The sequence below is a fragment of the Somniosus microcephalus genome, chromosome 6 (assembly GCF_052327205.1).
Source record: "Somniosus microcephalus isolate GS21.2 chromosome 6, FLI_Smic_1.0, whole genome shotgun sequence".
In the NCBI taxonomy this organism is placed as follows: Eukaryota; Metazoa; Chordata; class Chondrichthyes; order Squaliformes; family Somniosidae; genus Somniosus; species Somniosus microcephalus.
The window spans coordinates 29,266,174-29,282,898 of NC_140992.1; the positions used below are offsets into that span (position 1 = coordinate 29,266,174).

Consider the following 16,725-nt stretch of genomic DNA (forward strand, 5'->3'; position numbering starts at 1 on the left):
CGGGAAATATGTTGAAAATATTATATATTTTAGCTAATGGCAAAGTCTTGAAGGTTAACCAGATAGTCACTTCTGTCTCTTCCTGAAATGGAAAGAATCACACTTTGTTCTCCAAGGTGTAACAACTCCTTAAAAATATTAAAATGTTATAATCATAAAAATAACTAATATTATAAATAAATGTTGTAGAAGAAGGTAAAATATTTTTAAAAATCTAATTGTGGTGCGGTATATAACTGATGTTCCTTTCATAAGTGATTCGGCCAGCCCACACTCAAATATAATTTTCTCAAATCATACACCCACACATGTTCTCATAAAATTCCTTGTTCATACAGGAAGATCCTGTTTAATTAATCATTCTAATGGCCCAGATTTTGCGGTACAAGTAAAGGCGAGGCTATCATCATCATCAGAGTAAATCGGACAACAACTTCAGGCGACCGCACATGCGCAGTTAAACGCGGAAATCGGGATGTTGCTGTCCGAGTTGCCTTGCCCCCCAGAGCTCTCCCACTAGCTGTTTCACATAATGGTTATAGTTTAATATGTTAGTGGAAATAATTGGCTTACAGGAAAAGGAGTTTTGCTTTTGGTCTTGAAGGGATTCAAGAGAAGGTTAAGTGTCTAGAATTGTTTTTGCAAAAAAGAAAAAAGTTGCATTTATATAGTGCTTTTCACAGCCTTGGGACATCCCAAAATGCTTCAGTCAAATGTATTCTTGAACTGCATTCACTATTGTTGTGAAGAGGAATGCGGCAGCCAGTTTGCGCACAGCAAGATTACATGAACGCAAATGAGTGAATGACCAGATAATCAAGGTTGAACAAGGAATATTGAATGTAAGAACATAAGAAATAGGAGTAGGCCATACCGCCCCTCAAGCCTGCTCCGCCATTCAGTAAGATCATGGCTGATCTTCGACCTCGACTCCACTTAATGGACCAGGATACCAGGAGTATTCCCTGCTGTTCTTTGAAGAATGCTGTGGGATCTTTTACATCCATCCACCTCACAGGCAGACAGGGCTTCAATTTAAGATCTCACCCAAAAGGCAAATAGAGCACCCCGTTAACTTAATTAGTTGATTAGTCCAACCTTTGGATTGTCAGTCTCTAATATTTATTTAAGTCCCTTTGGAGTTTCCCTCCATCCAGAATCAAAATCTACCCCAAGCAGTTGTGATTGTGAAAAATTTGCAGCCGAGCAGGGGAGTTCTCCCCAGTGTCCTGGCCAACATTTCTCTCTCTCTCAACCAATATCACTAAAACAGATAATTTGCTCATCAATCCCATTGCTGTTTGTGGGATCTTGCTGTGCATAAATTGGCTTCTGCATTTCCCTCCATTACAAGAGTGACCACACTTCAAAAGCACTCCGTCGGCTGTGAAGCGCTTTGGGACATCCTGAGGTTGTGAAAGGCGCTATATCAAGGCATGTTTCCTTCTTCAGTTATATTCTATTAATAAACGGACAAATTTAATGCTGTTCTTGGACATAAAGAATTGTGTGTTGCGTGGATGAAAAGTGTGACCCTGCTGAGGGCATACAGCCATCGGGTGTGTAGAGGCAAAGAACTCCTAGTTAAATCGAATCCTGTAGGACCTATTGTCCATGTCCATGGGGAAATCACGTTTTAAAAATATGCCTGTAATAATTGAGCAACTATTAAAAGTATTATTCTCTCCTCCCACCCCCAAAAGGATTGGTAAACAAAGGTACTGCAATAGTAAATTCGGTTGTGGCATTGTCAGCTTCAATAGTCATCTGCCTTTAAATAGATCTCATCACTGCTGCTGTGAATGCTCTTTTTAAGCTCGCCTGGCTCATACTGCATCAATGCGTTGAGGCAATTCTTTTTCCTTGAATTGTACTGGCACCCCATTTATTGCCTTTTGAGCCCGTTTGCAAATTTGAATAGGCTTGTCCAACTCCTAACCCATCACCCCTTTTTCTCACACGCCACTGCTGAAATGCAGTATTCCTGATATATATTTTACGGCTGATGAGAGGATATATAATTATCATCTGTATCACCTCTCACAGTTAGTTTATTTTGTTAACACTGCATGTATTTCACTAGAATTTTATACTTTTTTGCAGGGGAAGGGTTAAAGAGTCCCTGAGCATATAATTGCCAGCTAGAAAAAGGAGATACTAAGAGAAATTCAAAGCTTTGTTGAAAACCCTTTTGTTCCATTAAGGTAGGGGGTCAAGAAAGAGAGGATATTTAGTTCCAGCAGCTCTGGTAGTTACCATGGTAACTCTTAGTAACCCATTCCCAATTGACATTCAGAGAACGTTCTTTAAGGTTCTGTTCTTTCCTTCTGAATTTATTATCATTTATTCAGTGCCTGCTGCAAGCCACTGGACTCAGTTTTTGCTTAGTGTTTTTGTAGGAAAAATTCATTGAAGCTGTTTTAATAGACCTGTGAGAAAACCAGCATAACCACATAAAAGAACAAATGTTTCAGGGTGAGTCTATGGGCATGTTAGATCCAGCACTAATATTCTAGGAAGCCCTTATGCATTTTGTTACCATGACTTGTAGGTTAATTAGGATTTGGAACAGTTCACAAAAAATTGAGCAAGTTCTGTTATGATGTAAACAGGGTGTTAACTTCTACAAATGTAAAACGATCAAGAGTGTACTTAATATTGCAGAGCCATTTCCAGTGGAACTCTGTTCCAAAATGTGTGAAAGGCTAGTGTTCTGAATTCATCCCGTTTACTTTGTGGTGTGGATTGAGAGCATGGCAGCATCACCAAAGTAATTCAATTGCTCATGCGCAGGATCATGCATCAGCCGTTATAGAAGAAACATAGTTATCATAGAATCTTGCAGTACCGAAGGAGACCATTCAGCCTATCATGCCTGTGCCGGCTCTTTGACAGAGTTGTCTGATTAATCTCAATTCCACCCCACCCCCCCCCCCCTGCTCTTTTCCCGTAGCCCTGCAGATTTTTCCCTTCAAGTATATATCCAGTTCCCTTTTGAACGTTACTGTTGAATCTTCTTGCACAACGTTCCCTGTGAGCCGAGTTTTGTTCTGCGCGGCCTGTTTCTTTTAATGCATGGTCCCTTTAAATTTCTGCACCTGCGCGGTATTTACAATGTAGAAGCCAGTAAGCGGTCTGCGCGGGACCTTTATGATTACTGCATGGCCGCGCACCTTAGATGGAACATTGTTCTTACACTACCCTTTCAGGCAATGTGTTTCAGATCATCACAACTCGCTGCATTAAAAATATTCTCCTCATAGTCCCTCTGGTTCTTTTGCCAATTACCTCTATTAAATCTCCCCCATAAACTTCTCTGCTCTAAGGAGAACAATCCCAGCTTTGCTAGTCTCTCCATATAACTTTAGTCCCTCAACCCTGGTACCATTCTGGTAAATCTCCTCTCCACCTGCTCCAAGGCCTTGACATCCTTCCTAAAGTATGGTGCCCAGAATTGGATACAGTACTCTAACTGAGACCTAACCAGTGATTTATAAAGGTTTAGCAGAACCTAGTTGTTCAGAAGTCAAACCATTTGCAAATATGATGAGGTACGGGCCTTTCCCCATGTTGGGGAACAATAATGTTAATTTTTTTTAAAAGGCATTCCTGGTCTATAGGACTTACCCCCGACTAGCCATATTTACTGTTGGTGGTGTATTTCACAAGTTATGTTTCTTAATTCAAATTATTAGATTATTCAGTCATTTTTTGTGCTAAAAAATATTGAATAATCAGGAGTAGACTGTATGTATACCTGTTATGCCTTTGGACTGAAATGCCAATTCCCAGCTGAAGCATTACTTAGGTGAAAATAGTGTTCAATGTTGTCCACTGATACTGTAAAACTCAGGTTACAGTATACACAGAATTGCTGGAAAGGCTTCACCTTGTTTGATGGTTTTATTTTTTTAAATGAGTCATAGTGTTTCAGTGAGCCCATGATCCCCCCAATCCGAGGGCACTTGTTGGAAGTTGTTGGATTGAGGCTAGATTGTTCTCCATAGGATGTGAGTGAAATCAGAGGGTGAATCATCCCCTGCCGACTTCTCATGCACTTTTACACTGTCAGAGGGTTGTCATTAGGATTTCAGTAAACCATAATAATTGGCTTGTGAAATTGTCATGCCATGTCTACGTCAACTATAAAAACAGCGGGGTACAATTTTATTCTTTAAAATAATTTTATCTCTCCAAGCTTTATGTTCTGTCTGGCGAGAGCATCTTGAGCTCTTAAACATTAAGGGGGAGGACTGGTGGTGTCGAGTCTGTCACTGGTTGTGGTAGTGGTGTGATGAATGAAGAGAATCACACTCTAAGGGCATTGGCACAGCATTAACGTTTATTGGCTGGCGCAGTCTTTCCTGTAGCTATTTATGTCTATATGATCATTAAAGTAAGTGCCAAGTTGCATTGGCAGGGCCCTGGGAGCAGGTAACCAGTTCAGTGTCTCAAAAATTATGCATTGCATCATGCCCACATTTGCAAAAGTGCCCTGAATGTGTGCCACAATTGCTTTATCCTTTTCTTTGTGCATTGTACCACAAACTCTGTCCCTTCTCCAACTCTCAGTTGTATAGCCCTCAATTGCAGTTGACACATGCAGTTTTTAAAACAGATCTACATTCTTAGAATGCCACAATTATTAGAGAAAGAGATTAACTACCCCGTAAGATATTTTAGAAACTAAAATGTGTGTAAATTACAGTCAGAGTGCTGTTTCTACCAAAGTCCAGTTTGCACCTGCCTGCTACGATGCGACCGATGTTTCTTTTGGCAGTCCCTCCCTCCCTCAATAAGTACTATTTCCTAAAGGAGAGAGATGCGGAACAGGTGTGTTACACCCAGACTTCCAGCAGTGCCACTCTAATCAGCTGCCAGGTGGCAACAGCAGCCAGAGTTCACTTCTCTCACTCTGCACCTCGTCTAACTGCCCAGCCCAAATGAAAACTTAGTATGTGGAAAATTGGACTCAGTCGCATAGTGGATATACGTACCTAGTGTGGCACATCTCGGGGCCATCTTTGGATGTTTCCAGTTGTAGTACAGGGTGCACTGTTACTGAGTGGTCGGAGATGTAGGACTGGATTTTCATGGGGAAGGCAGGTTGGGGGCGGGGGGTTCCGATGCGGGCGGGAAAGCCAGGAGAACTGGTTTCCCGCAGGCCCTGTCGACTTTGCATCTGAAGCCTCGGTTTACCACCCGCAGCCAGCCAGATTGAGAGGCTGGCTGGCTGCGGGCGGGTAGGCCTGCGGCACTAGGCCGCACAGAAGAGGGAGGGTGGGATTGTGTGCGGGTCGGTGCCGGCCTCGTTGGGGGTCGTGGGGGAGGGAACATAGGAACAGGAGTAGGCCATTGAGCCCCTCGAGCCTGTTTCGCCATTCAATGAGATCATGGCTGATCTATGATCTAACTCCATTAGGCCTTTGGCCCATATCCCTTAATACCTTTGGTTAACAAAAAGCTATCTATCTCCAATTAAAAATTAACAATTGATCTAGCAACAATTGCCATTTGTAGAAGAGAGTTCCAAACTTCTACCACCCTTGTGTGTAGAAGTATTTCCTAATTTCACTCCTGAAAGGTCTGGCTCTAATTTTTAGACTCTGCCCCCAGTCCTAGAATCCCCAACCAGCGGAAATAGTTTCTCTCTATCTACCCTATCTGTTCCCCTTTAATGTCCTGAAAACTTCGATCAGATCACCCCATAACCTTCTAAATTCTGGGAAATACAACCGTAATTTGTGTAATCTCTCCTCTTAACATAACCCTTGAAATTCGGGTATCATTCTGGTAAACCTACACTGCACTCCCTCCAAGGCCAATATATCCTTCCTAAGGTGTGGTGCCCGGAGCTGCTCACAGTGCTCCAGGTGTGGTCTAACTAGGGTTTTGTACAGCTGCAGCATAACTTCTACCCCCTTGTATTCTAGTCCTCTAGATATAAAGGCCAGCATTCCATTAGCCTTTTTGATTATTTTCTGTACTTGAACATGACATTTTAATGATCTATATACCTGGACCTCCACTGTTTTTAGCCTTTCACCATTTAGAAAGTACCTCCTTCTATTGTTTTTAGGTCCAAAGTGGATGACCTCACATTTGCTTACATTGAAACCCATTTTCCACAGTTTTGCCCATTCACTTAATCTGTCAATATCCCTTTGAAGGGAAGAAGATCGCGGTCCTCGAGGGACCTGGGAGAGGGAGGGAAGAGGGAAGATAATCACGGCCATCAAGGAGTTGGGGGAGGAAGATCAAGGCCGACCGGAGGACCATCGTGGGGGGAGGGAGGGAAGACAACATCACATCGAGGCCGCCCACCATGCTGATGGTGGGGAAGGAAGATCAGGGCCAGCCACCGGAAGATCGTGGTGGGGGGGTTGGTCTGAGAAGGCGATCGGCGGCCTAATGAGGGGGTCTCTGATCGTGGGGGGGTGGGTTAGGCAGGGACCCTAGAACCAGGAGGCAGGTATAAAGACACTTCCCTCCTGGATCCAGCATTCCCCTCTTGCTATAACTGCTGGGTTTCACAAATTGTGTGAAACCCGTCCACATGCAGTTAAAAACAGAATGGTGGTTAAAAAAGAGTCTTTCAACCTTATAATATTTAAATTGATGATGTTCCACCTCCTGGGAGCAGGTTGGTTGCCTCCCCCCCCCCCACCTCCGTTAAAATCGGAAGTGGGGGGGTTGGAGGTGGGTTCAGGTCGGGAATCCCATTTTTAACAATGTAACTACCTCCACGATCCAAACCCACCTGTTTTTTTGGGTTAAAATTCCCCTCATAGTCTTGCTCACACTTCCCCACCCAGTGAGTCCCAGATCTCAGCGGAGCCCCGGGGAGGTGCCAAATGAAGGCTTGGAGCTTTTGAAAAGGAAGGGAGGGAATATTAGAGAACAAGAAGTAAACTCCGATTGTTCTTGTGTGTCTCCTATTGATAGGTTCTAGAATGACATTGGCTGAGGGCTTAGAATTGCTTTGTTTTATGTTATGGTTTTTTTTAAAAAGAAAAAGAAATTAACTTGTGAAAACTAAAATATCTTGAGATGCAGTTACCCTACAAGTTTAGCATCCGTTCAAAGCAATTTCAGCTTTGTGCCACACTAAACTGGCAGAGTACATAAGAACATAAGAAATAGGAGCAGGAGTAGGTCATTTGGCCCCTCGAGCCTGCTCCGCCATTCAATAAGATCATGGCTGATCTTCTACTTTCCTGCACTATCCCCCATATCCATTGATTCCCTTAATATCCAAAAATCTATCAATCTCTGCTTTGAATATACTCGAACGACTGAGCCTCCACAGCCCTCCAAATCCCAGTGCAGTACAGAAGGAGTGTTGCATTGTCTGAGGTGCCGTCTTTCAGATGAGACATAAACATATACCCCCTTCTGCCTGCTCAGGTGGATGTAAAAGATCCCATGGCATTATTTGAAGAAGGTTAGAGGGGTGGTTCTTGTGTCCTGGCTAACATTTTTCTTCGGTAGCACCTCCCAAACCTGTGATCTCCATCACTTGGAAGGATAAGGTTAGCAGGTGCATGGGAATACCATCACCTTCAAGTTCACCTCCAAGTCACACACCATCCTGACTTGGACATATATCGCCGTTCCTTCATCGTCATTGGGTTAAAATGCTGGAATTTCCTACCTAACAGCATTGCCAGAGTACCTTCACCACGCAGACTGCAGTGGTTCAAGAAGAAAGCTCACCACCATCTCCTCAAGTGCAACTAGGGATAGGCAATAAACGTTTGCTTTGCCAGCAACGCCCACATCCCAAGAATCAATCATTTAAAAAAATTAGCCCTCACCCAACACTAATAAAAGTAGATTATCTGGTAATTCATCTCATTGCTGTTTATGGGATCTGGCTGTGTGCAAATTGGCTGTTATATTCAGCTTACATTACAATACTGACTACACTTCAAAAATGCTACGTTGGCTGTGAAGTGCTTTGGGATGTCCAGAAGCCATGAAAGGCGCTATATAAATGCAAGTATTTTCCTTTCACCAGCATACCATGGTGGAATGAAATGAAGCCTGCCAACCACAGAGCTTGCATTCATTACTCTTGTGCTGATTTTGCAGTGTAGGCATTGATGCACTAGTTTATGCGGCATGTACTGCATATTCCTTGATTTAGAATTGTGACTTCTTTTTCTGATAGAAATGGCCGAAGGATCATCCTGGGCAAACAGGGAAGTGCCTTCAGATCTAATGCAGACTGCCTCAGCTTTATCAGCAACTGGCTCTATTTCTCAATCAAGGTAAAATGACTTCCAATTTATTCACAGTTTAACTTATAAGTGTTCAAATGCAAAGTTAATTGGGGGCACTTATTAGACTATGGGAAATTTCTGGCTTACCTGTCGCACCCCCCATTCTAATTTCTACAAGTCTTTCTGTACTCTTGGCAGTCAGCAGTTATGAGTCATTTGTCCTTATTACAATCTCTTTTGAGTGTACATTGTTGAAATGCTACCAAATATACAACCAAAGAAAGCATTTAACTTGTCGCCCCGGTGTAAAACTGGCACATTATTGAAGTTTATTATTGGTGTGCTGTATGAGTGTTTAGTTTCTCATTTCTAACCAACAGTATAAACACCGGATTATCATTGGATGTAGAAGTTGCCTTAGCAACTGGACAGCTTCATGCTGCGGAGAGTCGCCACTCAAGCAGCGTTACATCACACTATGAATCACGAGGTGAGACGCCATGCTCATTTAATGATGATGATGAAGATGATGACGATGATGAAGATGACTGCTCCTCCCCTGTTGAAGGAGAGTAATGAGAGTGCTGGCATACTTCTCGAGCTGCTCACGTGTGCATTTTATTAAGCTGTACTGTACTATGTTTCACCATCTACTCTTGTCATCTTTGTGACTGACCCTTGCAGACTGAAAGCTGAGGGGGAGAGAAATAAACAGCAATTCTGTGTGAATGTACAGAATCCTGTGATGCAGCTTCTAGCCTGTTGCTACACATTATCAGATCCAGTTAATAAAAAAAAAATGATCCAAAGCTGATTGGCTGGCACAGTTTTAATAGCTGCTATTTTTTTTTTGTTCTGGTTTGTTTTTGCTTCCACTCTCCCCCTCTACTCCTCCTATGTTTTGGAAGCCTGTGAGGTAGACAACCTGGTTGTTTCAGTGTTGGTGTTATAAATGTATCTTGTGCTTGTATGAGTGACTTTTGGATTTAGGGTAAGTTGCAGTAAAACAGATTGTTTTGGATACTTTACAATTTTACATGGTGAGAGTAGTCGCGATCGGAGTCCATTGAGGTTTTGGATACCTGGCTAGGAAATATCTAGAACCAATAACATATACTTCCTATCTAAAATCATGGGTTTACCCAGTTCTAAAGCAAGGGAGTTCCAAAGAAATACCTAGCTCTGATGTTGATGGAAGCTAATATACGACATTTATTTAGAAAGAATTTTTCTTTCTAAAAATGTAATGAGTAATATTCATTTTGTAGTCTTAAATTCACCTGTGTGAATGATTTTTTTTGACTGTTGAGCAACAAATCAAATGTAACATTCCTGAACAATGACATCCTTCCAGAGACTGAGGAGAATGAGTCCAATCTGCTGATCAAGCCACTTATTTCATACAAAAAAAAGATCGGCAAAATAATGTAACACTTGCGCTCCTCCAGTGGCACTGTGAACTTATCTGGTGAGTAGTTTATCCATACAGATTAGGACGGTGCCAGGTTTGATCCCCAGAATTAGCTAATCTTAGGCTGCAGTTCACCTTCAGCCAGCCTGGATTAGAGAGTGGATTGGCCAGGGTTCCTGGTCTCGATCGCTGTGCAGCACTTTCCACTCGAGCGTCCTTGTTTGGAGGTCGGGCGAGGGCAGGATCAGCCTAGAAGTCATGTGTCCCCATAGTCAAAATAGTCCACCAACACTCAGTTATCAAAGGTCGCGTGTGAATAATGATCACCTGGTTGAGGTACCAGGGAGTGACTCGGGGCCCGTGGAACTGTGGCTGGGCAAGGAGACAACATTTTCAGGAGAGGAGGGGAAAGGAGAAAAATTATATTTAAAAAGAAAAATCACTTCTGTTCTGATTTTCAACTTTTGTACATTGACTTTTTTTTATAAATCTTGGCAAATGCTGTCATCTATTTCCCTTTCCATTGTATTTCCTGATATAATTTTTTACTGTTTTTGGTCAACCCCTAACTCCATTCTTTTATAAAGGGGTAATATCAGATAAAAATGTAAGCTATGTGTAGAGCGACAGACAGAAGAGTAACTGAAATTCAATAATTTATGACCATGCTTTTACACACCAACCTCTCCTTTCAAAGTCTGTCCATCTGCGGATGTAAACCTTTAAGAACTCATTGGGGGTGAAATTGGTCATGGGCAGCAGTGCAAAACGGGCGATAGCGAACGGGCAGCCCGCTTTACACCCCAATTTTCTTCTCTATTGTCTTCAAATCAGGCGGGGTGTGTGACGAGCTGCCAATTTGTTATCGTCCGTTTGGGGCTATCGTCCAAGACCAATTTCACCCCCCATTGTGTTTTTGTAAATAATTAGCCATGTTATTAATTTTTCATTCAAGTTTTATATCCACTTTGTAGAAATATGTTCACTGTGTATGTGTGTGATATATATATATATAAATAAATAAATATATATATATATATATATAACATTCTTCTGTTGTGCTGCAAGTGGGCTGTTAAGGTATACCTTTTGGTATGGTTTTAAACAAGGGCATCATTGTTGAATGTGCTGATGATCATACCTGCATGGCCTTTGGTGATGGTGCAGCTACCTGCTTCCTGTGTTATCAGGGCAGAATATTTCCACAATGAACTTAAAAAAAAATTTGTATTGTAGAACATGGAATAAAATAATTTAAAGACAATCATGTGGGGACTGACTGAACTTCTTCAAACGTGTAAAGCTTCTGCATGTTGAGAAATTATGTTGAAAATTGCTTTCACGTGAACAAGTAATGTTCTACTCTGTTTACAAATAAACTTATAATGAACAACAGTCGGGTTGGTGTTACAGCATCTGGTGTAGCGGCATGGTCTGAGAGGATGCAGGTGCAGTCTCCCTTTGCTTTGCTCCCAGCTGAGCTGGATCAGGCAGAGATTGCAGCTTAACCTTACAGAAGGGAAGAGCAAATCTGATGGCCGGGGGTTGTCATTGAATCGCCATGACATCTCCTTTATTTGTAACATTCCCCTTCCCCCTCCTCCCACTCTCCCCCCTCCTCCCACTCTCCCCTCCCCCCCTTCTCATTCTCTCTTTCCCCCACCCCCCCCCCCCACCTTTGCCACACTTTCCTCCTCCCCTTGGCTCAGATTAAGTGATGCCACAGAAAATCTGTAAGTTCTTTCAAATAGGTGTAGAATTTTGATACACCTAGTGCACAAGGGAAATCTCCCCCCACCCCCATATTCTGAAATAAGATCTATTATTTTGGAGTTTGTTCGAAGTTTGAAATGAATTGCAGTTTTCAGTGTGATGTGCAAAATTTCTTGACATCTTCTTTCGTACGGTAATAGCAAAAACAAATTAAATATCAATATCTAAGTCAGATATCCAGGCCAAAGCTTCCAGTGTAACAGCGTGGATATCTTGTAGGCTGCCTGCGAATTTTCTCTGAGGGCAGTGCTCAATGATGTGCTCCAGGATCTGATCAGGAGCTCCACAGTCGCATGATGGGGATGCTTTAATCTTCCATCTATGGAGAAGGTGGCAGCATCCAACATGACCAGTTCTGAGGCGGTTGATGGTTGTCCACTGTTTGCGAGGAAGGTTTGATCCTTCAGATTGTACTGTGGGGTCCTCTAAGGAATCCATTTGGTATGTCGCAGTTCTTCCAAGCATTTGTCCCATCGATCATCAAGGCTGAGGGGAGATCGCTCAAGGACTTCGACGACGGTCCAAAATGGCCTTCTAGATTTGAGACAGGTAGGTTGGTCAAGTCTGTCTGGTTCGGCATGTCTTTGCTGGTGTAGCAGTTGTATCCTCTGGAGACTGCATATTCGTGGCGTAGGTGTGGTGGTGCGATGTTTGCAAGCATGGGCAGCCAGGGTGTTGGTGTCGTTAAAAGCGTACCGGAGCTAATTCTCATAGTAGAGTTCAGCTGGACCTCAACGGAGTTGACATACGGACTTGATAGCCATGCCGGAGAGCAGTACTCCGCTGTAGAGTACACCAGGACGAGGGTTGCAACATCTGCTCCCCGTGTGGATCTGGCAAGTTTCTGCATCAGGTTGACCATACTCTGTAGTTTATCCCAAGGTTCTGGAGATGCTGTCTATGCGACAGGGTGCGATCGTGCGTGACTCCTAAATAGGAGGGGGTTTTGGCATGGTTTACCTCTGCGCCGCAAAAGGAGACTTTCAGAGCTCGGTCTGGGTGTTGAGGTGGAATGTTGAAGTGACGTGAAATAGATCTTTACAGGCATGTAAAAGTAGTAAAATTGATAGGATGCTGCGTGACATGATTCAGTCTGTTTTATGATTCCAGATCGGTCTGTTATTTGATGAGTGCTCATTTAAATGTTCTGCTACCCCTACACAGCTCAGCAATAATGAAGCACTTAGTGTAACATATCCATTGGACAATCTATTTCATTGTCATAGGCATCCCTAATAACTGTAGTAGACTCATTTGTCTGTTGCTGCAACTATGAGCTCTGTAATTCCTAGTGAGTTTCACAATGTATGACAGGTTTACTACATTAGACCAGTAAAATGGCCAAAGGAAAAGGGCAGAAAGGGTATTTTGAAGAGGTAATTTAAGACCAATATTTTTGGATGTCAGTTTCATTTTGCATTATTCTCCACCTGTGCGCTTGTAACTTTTTTCCCTCTTGGGTACCATGTCACATGCTATTGCCTATAAGTGGGTGTGTTGTTTCTGTTATAACTTGCACAGTCAGGTTCTGATGGGCATGAACGGGTCACAATTCATAGAGACATAAAGTTATACAGCACAGAAAGAGGCCCTTTGGCCCATCGTGTCCGCGCCAGCCATCAGGCCGTCTATTCTAATCCCATTTTGCAGCACTTGGTCCGTAGCCTTGTATGCTATGGCGTTTCAAGTGCTCATTTAAATGCTTCTTGAATGTTGAGGGTTCCTGCCTCTACCACCCTTTCAGGCAGTGAGTTCCAGATTCCAACCACCCTCTGGGTGAAAACGTTTTTTCCTCAAATCCCCTCTAAACCTCCTGTCCCTTACCTTGAAACTATGCCCCCTGGTTATTGACCCCTCTACTAAGGGGAAAAGTTCCTTTCTATCTACCCTATCTATGCCCCTCATAATTTTGTACACCTCAATCAGGTCACCCCTCAGCCTTCTCTGCTCTAAAGAAAACAACCCCAGCTTGTCCAGTCTCTCTTCATAGCTGAAGCGCTCCAGCCCAGGTAACATCCTGGTGAATCTCCTCTGCACCCTCTCCAATGCAATCATATCCTTCCTTTAGTGTGGCGACCAGAACTGCACACAGTATTCCAGCTGTGGCCTAACTAGCATTTTGTACAGCTCCATCATAACCTCCCTGCTCTTGCCTTCATTAGCCGAGGCATATAATATAAGTATCCCATATGCCTTTTTAACCACCTATCTACCTGTCCTGCTGCCTTCAGGGATCTATGTACATGCACACCAAGGTCCCTCTGATCCTCTGTCCTTCCGAGGGTCCTACCATTCATTGTGTATTCCCTTGCCTTGTTAGTCCTCCCAAAATGCATCACCTCACACTTTTCAGGGTTAAATTCTATTTGCCACTGTTCTGCCCATCTAACCAACCCGTCTATCATCCTGTAGCCTGAGGCTTCCCTCCTCACTATTTACCACTCCACCAATTTTCGTGTCATCTGCGAACTTACTGATCATACCTCCTACATTCATATCTAAATCATTAATGTACACTACAAACAGCAAAGGACCCAGCACCGATCCCTGCGGTACACCACTGGACACAGGCTTCCCGTCACAAAAACAACCTTCGACCATCACCCGCTGCCTCCTGCCACTAAGCCAACTTTGGATCCAATGTGCCAAATTGCCCTGGATCCCATGGGCTCTTACCTTTTTGACCAGTCTCCCATGTGGGACTTTGTCAAAAGCCTTACTGAAGTCCATGTAGATTACATCAACTGCATTACCCTCATCCACACACCTAGTCACCCCCTCTCAAAATTCAATCAAATTGGTTAGACATGATCTCCCCCTGATAAAGCCATGCTGACTATCCTCGATTAAGTCCTCCAGTCCTCTGGCACCTCCCCTGTGGCCAGAGAGGCTCTGAAAATGTGTGTCGGAGCCCCTGCAATCTCCTCCTTTGCCTCACACAGCAGCCTGGGATACATCTCGTCTGGGCCTGGGGATTTATCCACTTTTAAGCCCGCTAAAACCGCTAGTATCTCCTCCCTCTCAATACTAATTTGTTCAAGTATATCACAACCCCCCTGCCTGATTTCTATGTCTACATCGTCCTTCTCCATAGTGAACACAGATGCAAAATATTCATTTAAAACCTCACCTACATCTTCTGGCTCTACACACAGATTGCCACTTTGGTCCCTAATGGGCCCTACTCTTTCCCTGGTTATCCTCTTGCCCTTGGGATTTTCCTTTATTTTGCCCGCCAGTGTTATTTCATACCCACTCTTCGCTTTTCTAATTTCTTTTTTAAGTACCCCCCCCTGCACTTTCTATACTCCTCTAGGGCTTCCACTGTTTTTAGTCCTTTGTATCTGCCAAAAGCCTCCCTTTTTTTCCTAATCCATTCTTGTATATCCCTTGACATCCAGGGTTCCCTGGGCTTGTTGGTCCCACCCGTGACCTTTACTGGAACATGTTGGAGTTGTACTCTCTCTATTTCCTTTCTGAAAGACTCCCACTGCTCTGATGTGGATTTTCCTACAAATAGCTGATCCCAGTCCACTTTGGCCAGATCCTGCCTTATATATTAAAATCGGCCTTCCCCCAATTTAGAACCTTTATTTCCAGTCCATCTTTGTCCTTTTCCATGACTACCTTAATTATCACCGAATTATGGTCACTGTCACCAAAATGCTCTCCTACTGACACTTCTAGAATTAGGTCCAGTACCGCTCCCTCTCTTGTAGGACTTTCTTCATGTAGACTGAAACCAAATTCAGAATTTCAAGGTCACATGGCAGGTGAGTGAGAGGAAAAACAAAACATTGCTGTAGCTAAGAGTCGTCTTCTGAGGCTGAGATCAAGATATGTTGTTGGGACAGTATAGAGGGAGCTTTACTCTGCATCTGGCCATGCAATACCTGTGCTGGAACTGTTTGATGCTGACAGCTGGTACACAAAATTGGATAGTTGTTCCATTTTCCAATACCTACCAGGCCAAATATTGATTAAGGAAGATGTTCTCAGATTAATGGAGTGGGCAAATAGATGGCAAATATAGTTCCATGTAGAGAAGTTGTATGTTTTGAGAAAAAGTATAATGAAAGGAAGTATATCCTTTAAAAGTAGCCAAATCTAGTGGGAGGATAGAAGATTGGGAAGCATTTAAAAGCCAGCAAAGAATAACTAAAAGATTAATTAAGAAAGGGAAGATAGATTATGAAAGTAAACTAGCAAAAAATATAAAAACAGATAGCAAGAGTTTCTACAGTTATATAAAAAGAAAAAGGGTGGCTAAAGTGAATGTTGGTCCCTTAGAGGATGGGACCGGAAAACTAGTGGTGGGGAACATGGAGATGGCAAATACGCTGAACAAATATTTTGTATCAGTCTTTATAGTAGAGGACATTAAAAATATCCCAACACTGGACAAACGGGGGGCTATAGGGGGGGAGGAGCTAAACACGATTACAATCACTAAGGAGATGGTACTCGGTAAGATACTGGGACTTAAGGCGGATAAATCCCCTGGACCTGATGGCTTACATCCTAGGGTCTTGAGAGAAGTAGCGGTAGGGATTGCGGATGCATTGGTGGTAATTTTCCAAAACTCCCTGGATTCAGGAAAGGTCCCAGCAGATTGGAAAACTGCTAATGTAACGCCCTTATTTAAAAAGGGAGGTAGACAAAAGGCTGGAAACTATAGACCAGTTAGCCTAATATCTGTGGTTGGTAAAATGTTGGAGTCCATTATTAAGGAAGCAGTAACAGGACATTTGGAGAAGCATAATTTAATCGGACAGAGTCAGCATGGTTTTATGAAGCGGAAGTCATATTTGACAAATTTGCTCGAATTCTTTGAGGACGTAACAAACAGGGTGGATAAAGGGGAACGAGTGGATGTGGAGTATTTGGACTTCCAAAAGGCATTTGACAAGGTGCCACACAAAAGATTACTGCACAAGATAAAAAATCACGGGATTGGGGGTAATATACTGGCATGGGTGGAAGATTGGCTATCTAACAGAAAACAGAGAGTGGGGATAAATGGTTCATTCTCGGGTTGGCAATCAGTAACTAGTGGTGTTCCGCAGGGGTCAGTGCTGGGACCCCAACTCTTTACAATCTATATTAACGATTTGGAGGAGGGGACCAAGTGCAACGTATCCAAGTTTGCCGACGATACAAAGATGGGAGGGAAAGCAGTGAGTGAGGAGGACATAAAAAACCTGCAAAAGGACATAGACAGGCTAAGTGAGTGGGCAGAAATTTGGCAGATGGAATATAATGTTGGAAAGTGTGAGGTTATGCACTTTGGCAGAAAAAATCAAAGAGCAAGTTATT

At 43.0% G+C, this 16,725-nt stretch overlaps 1 protein-coding gene across 4 annotated transcripts in view; it reads left to right on the top strand.

Moving 5' to 3' along the window:
• The window catches only part of LOC147115559 (transcription factor Dp-2-like), a 215,395-nt gene extending 204,495 nt beyond the window's left edge, over positions 1–10,900 (top strand). For all 4 annotated transcript variants that reach the window (XM_085989895.1, XM_085989894.1, XM_085989897.1 and 1 more), the window contains 2 exons: positions 8,174–8,273; positions 8,606–10,900. In XM_085989895.1, the coding sequence (XP_085846021.1) occupies positions 8,174–8,273; positions 8,606–8,801 (296 nt within the window). In that variant the 3' untranslated portion in view covers positions 8,802–10,900. The remainder of the gene's footprint in view (positions 1–8,173; positions 8,274–8,605) is intronic.
• The last annotated feature ends 5,825 nt before the right edge of the window (positions 10,901–16,725 follow it).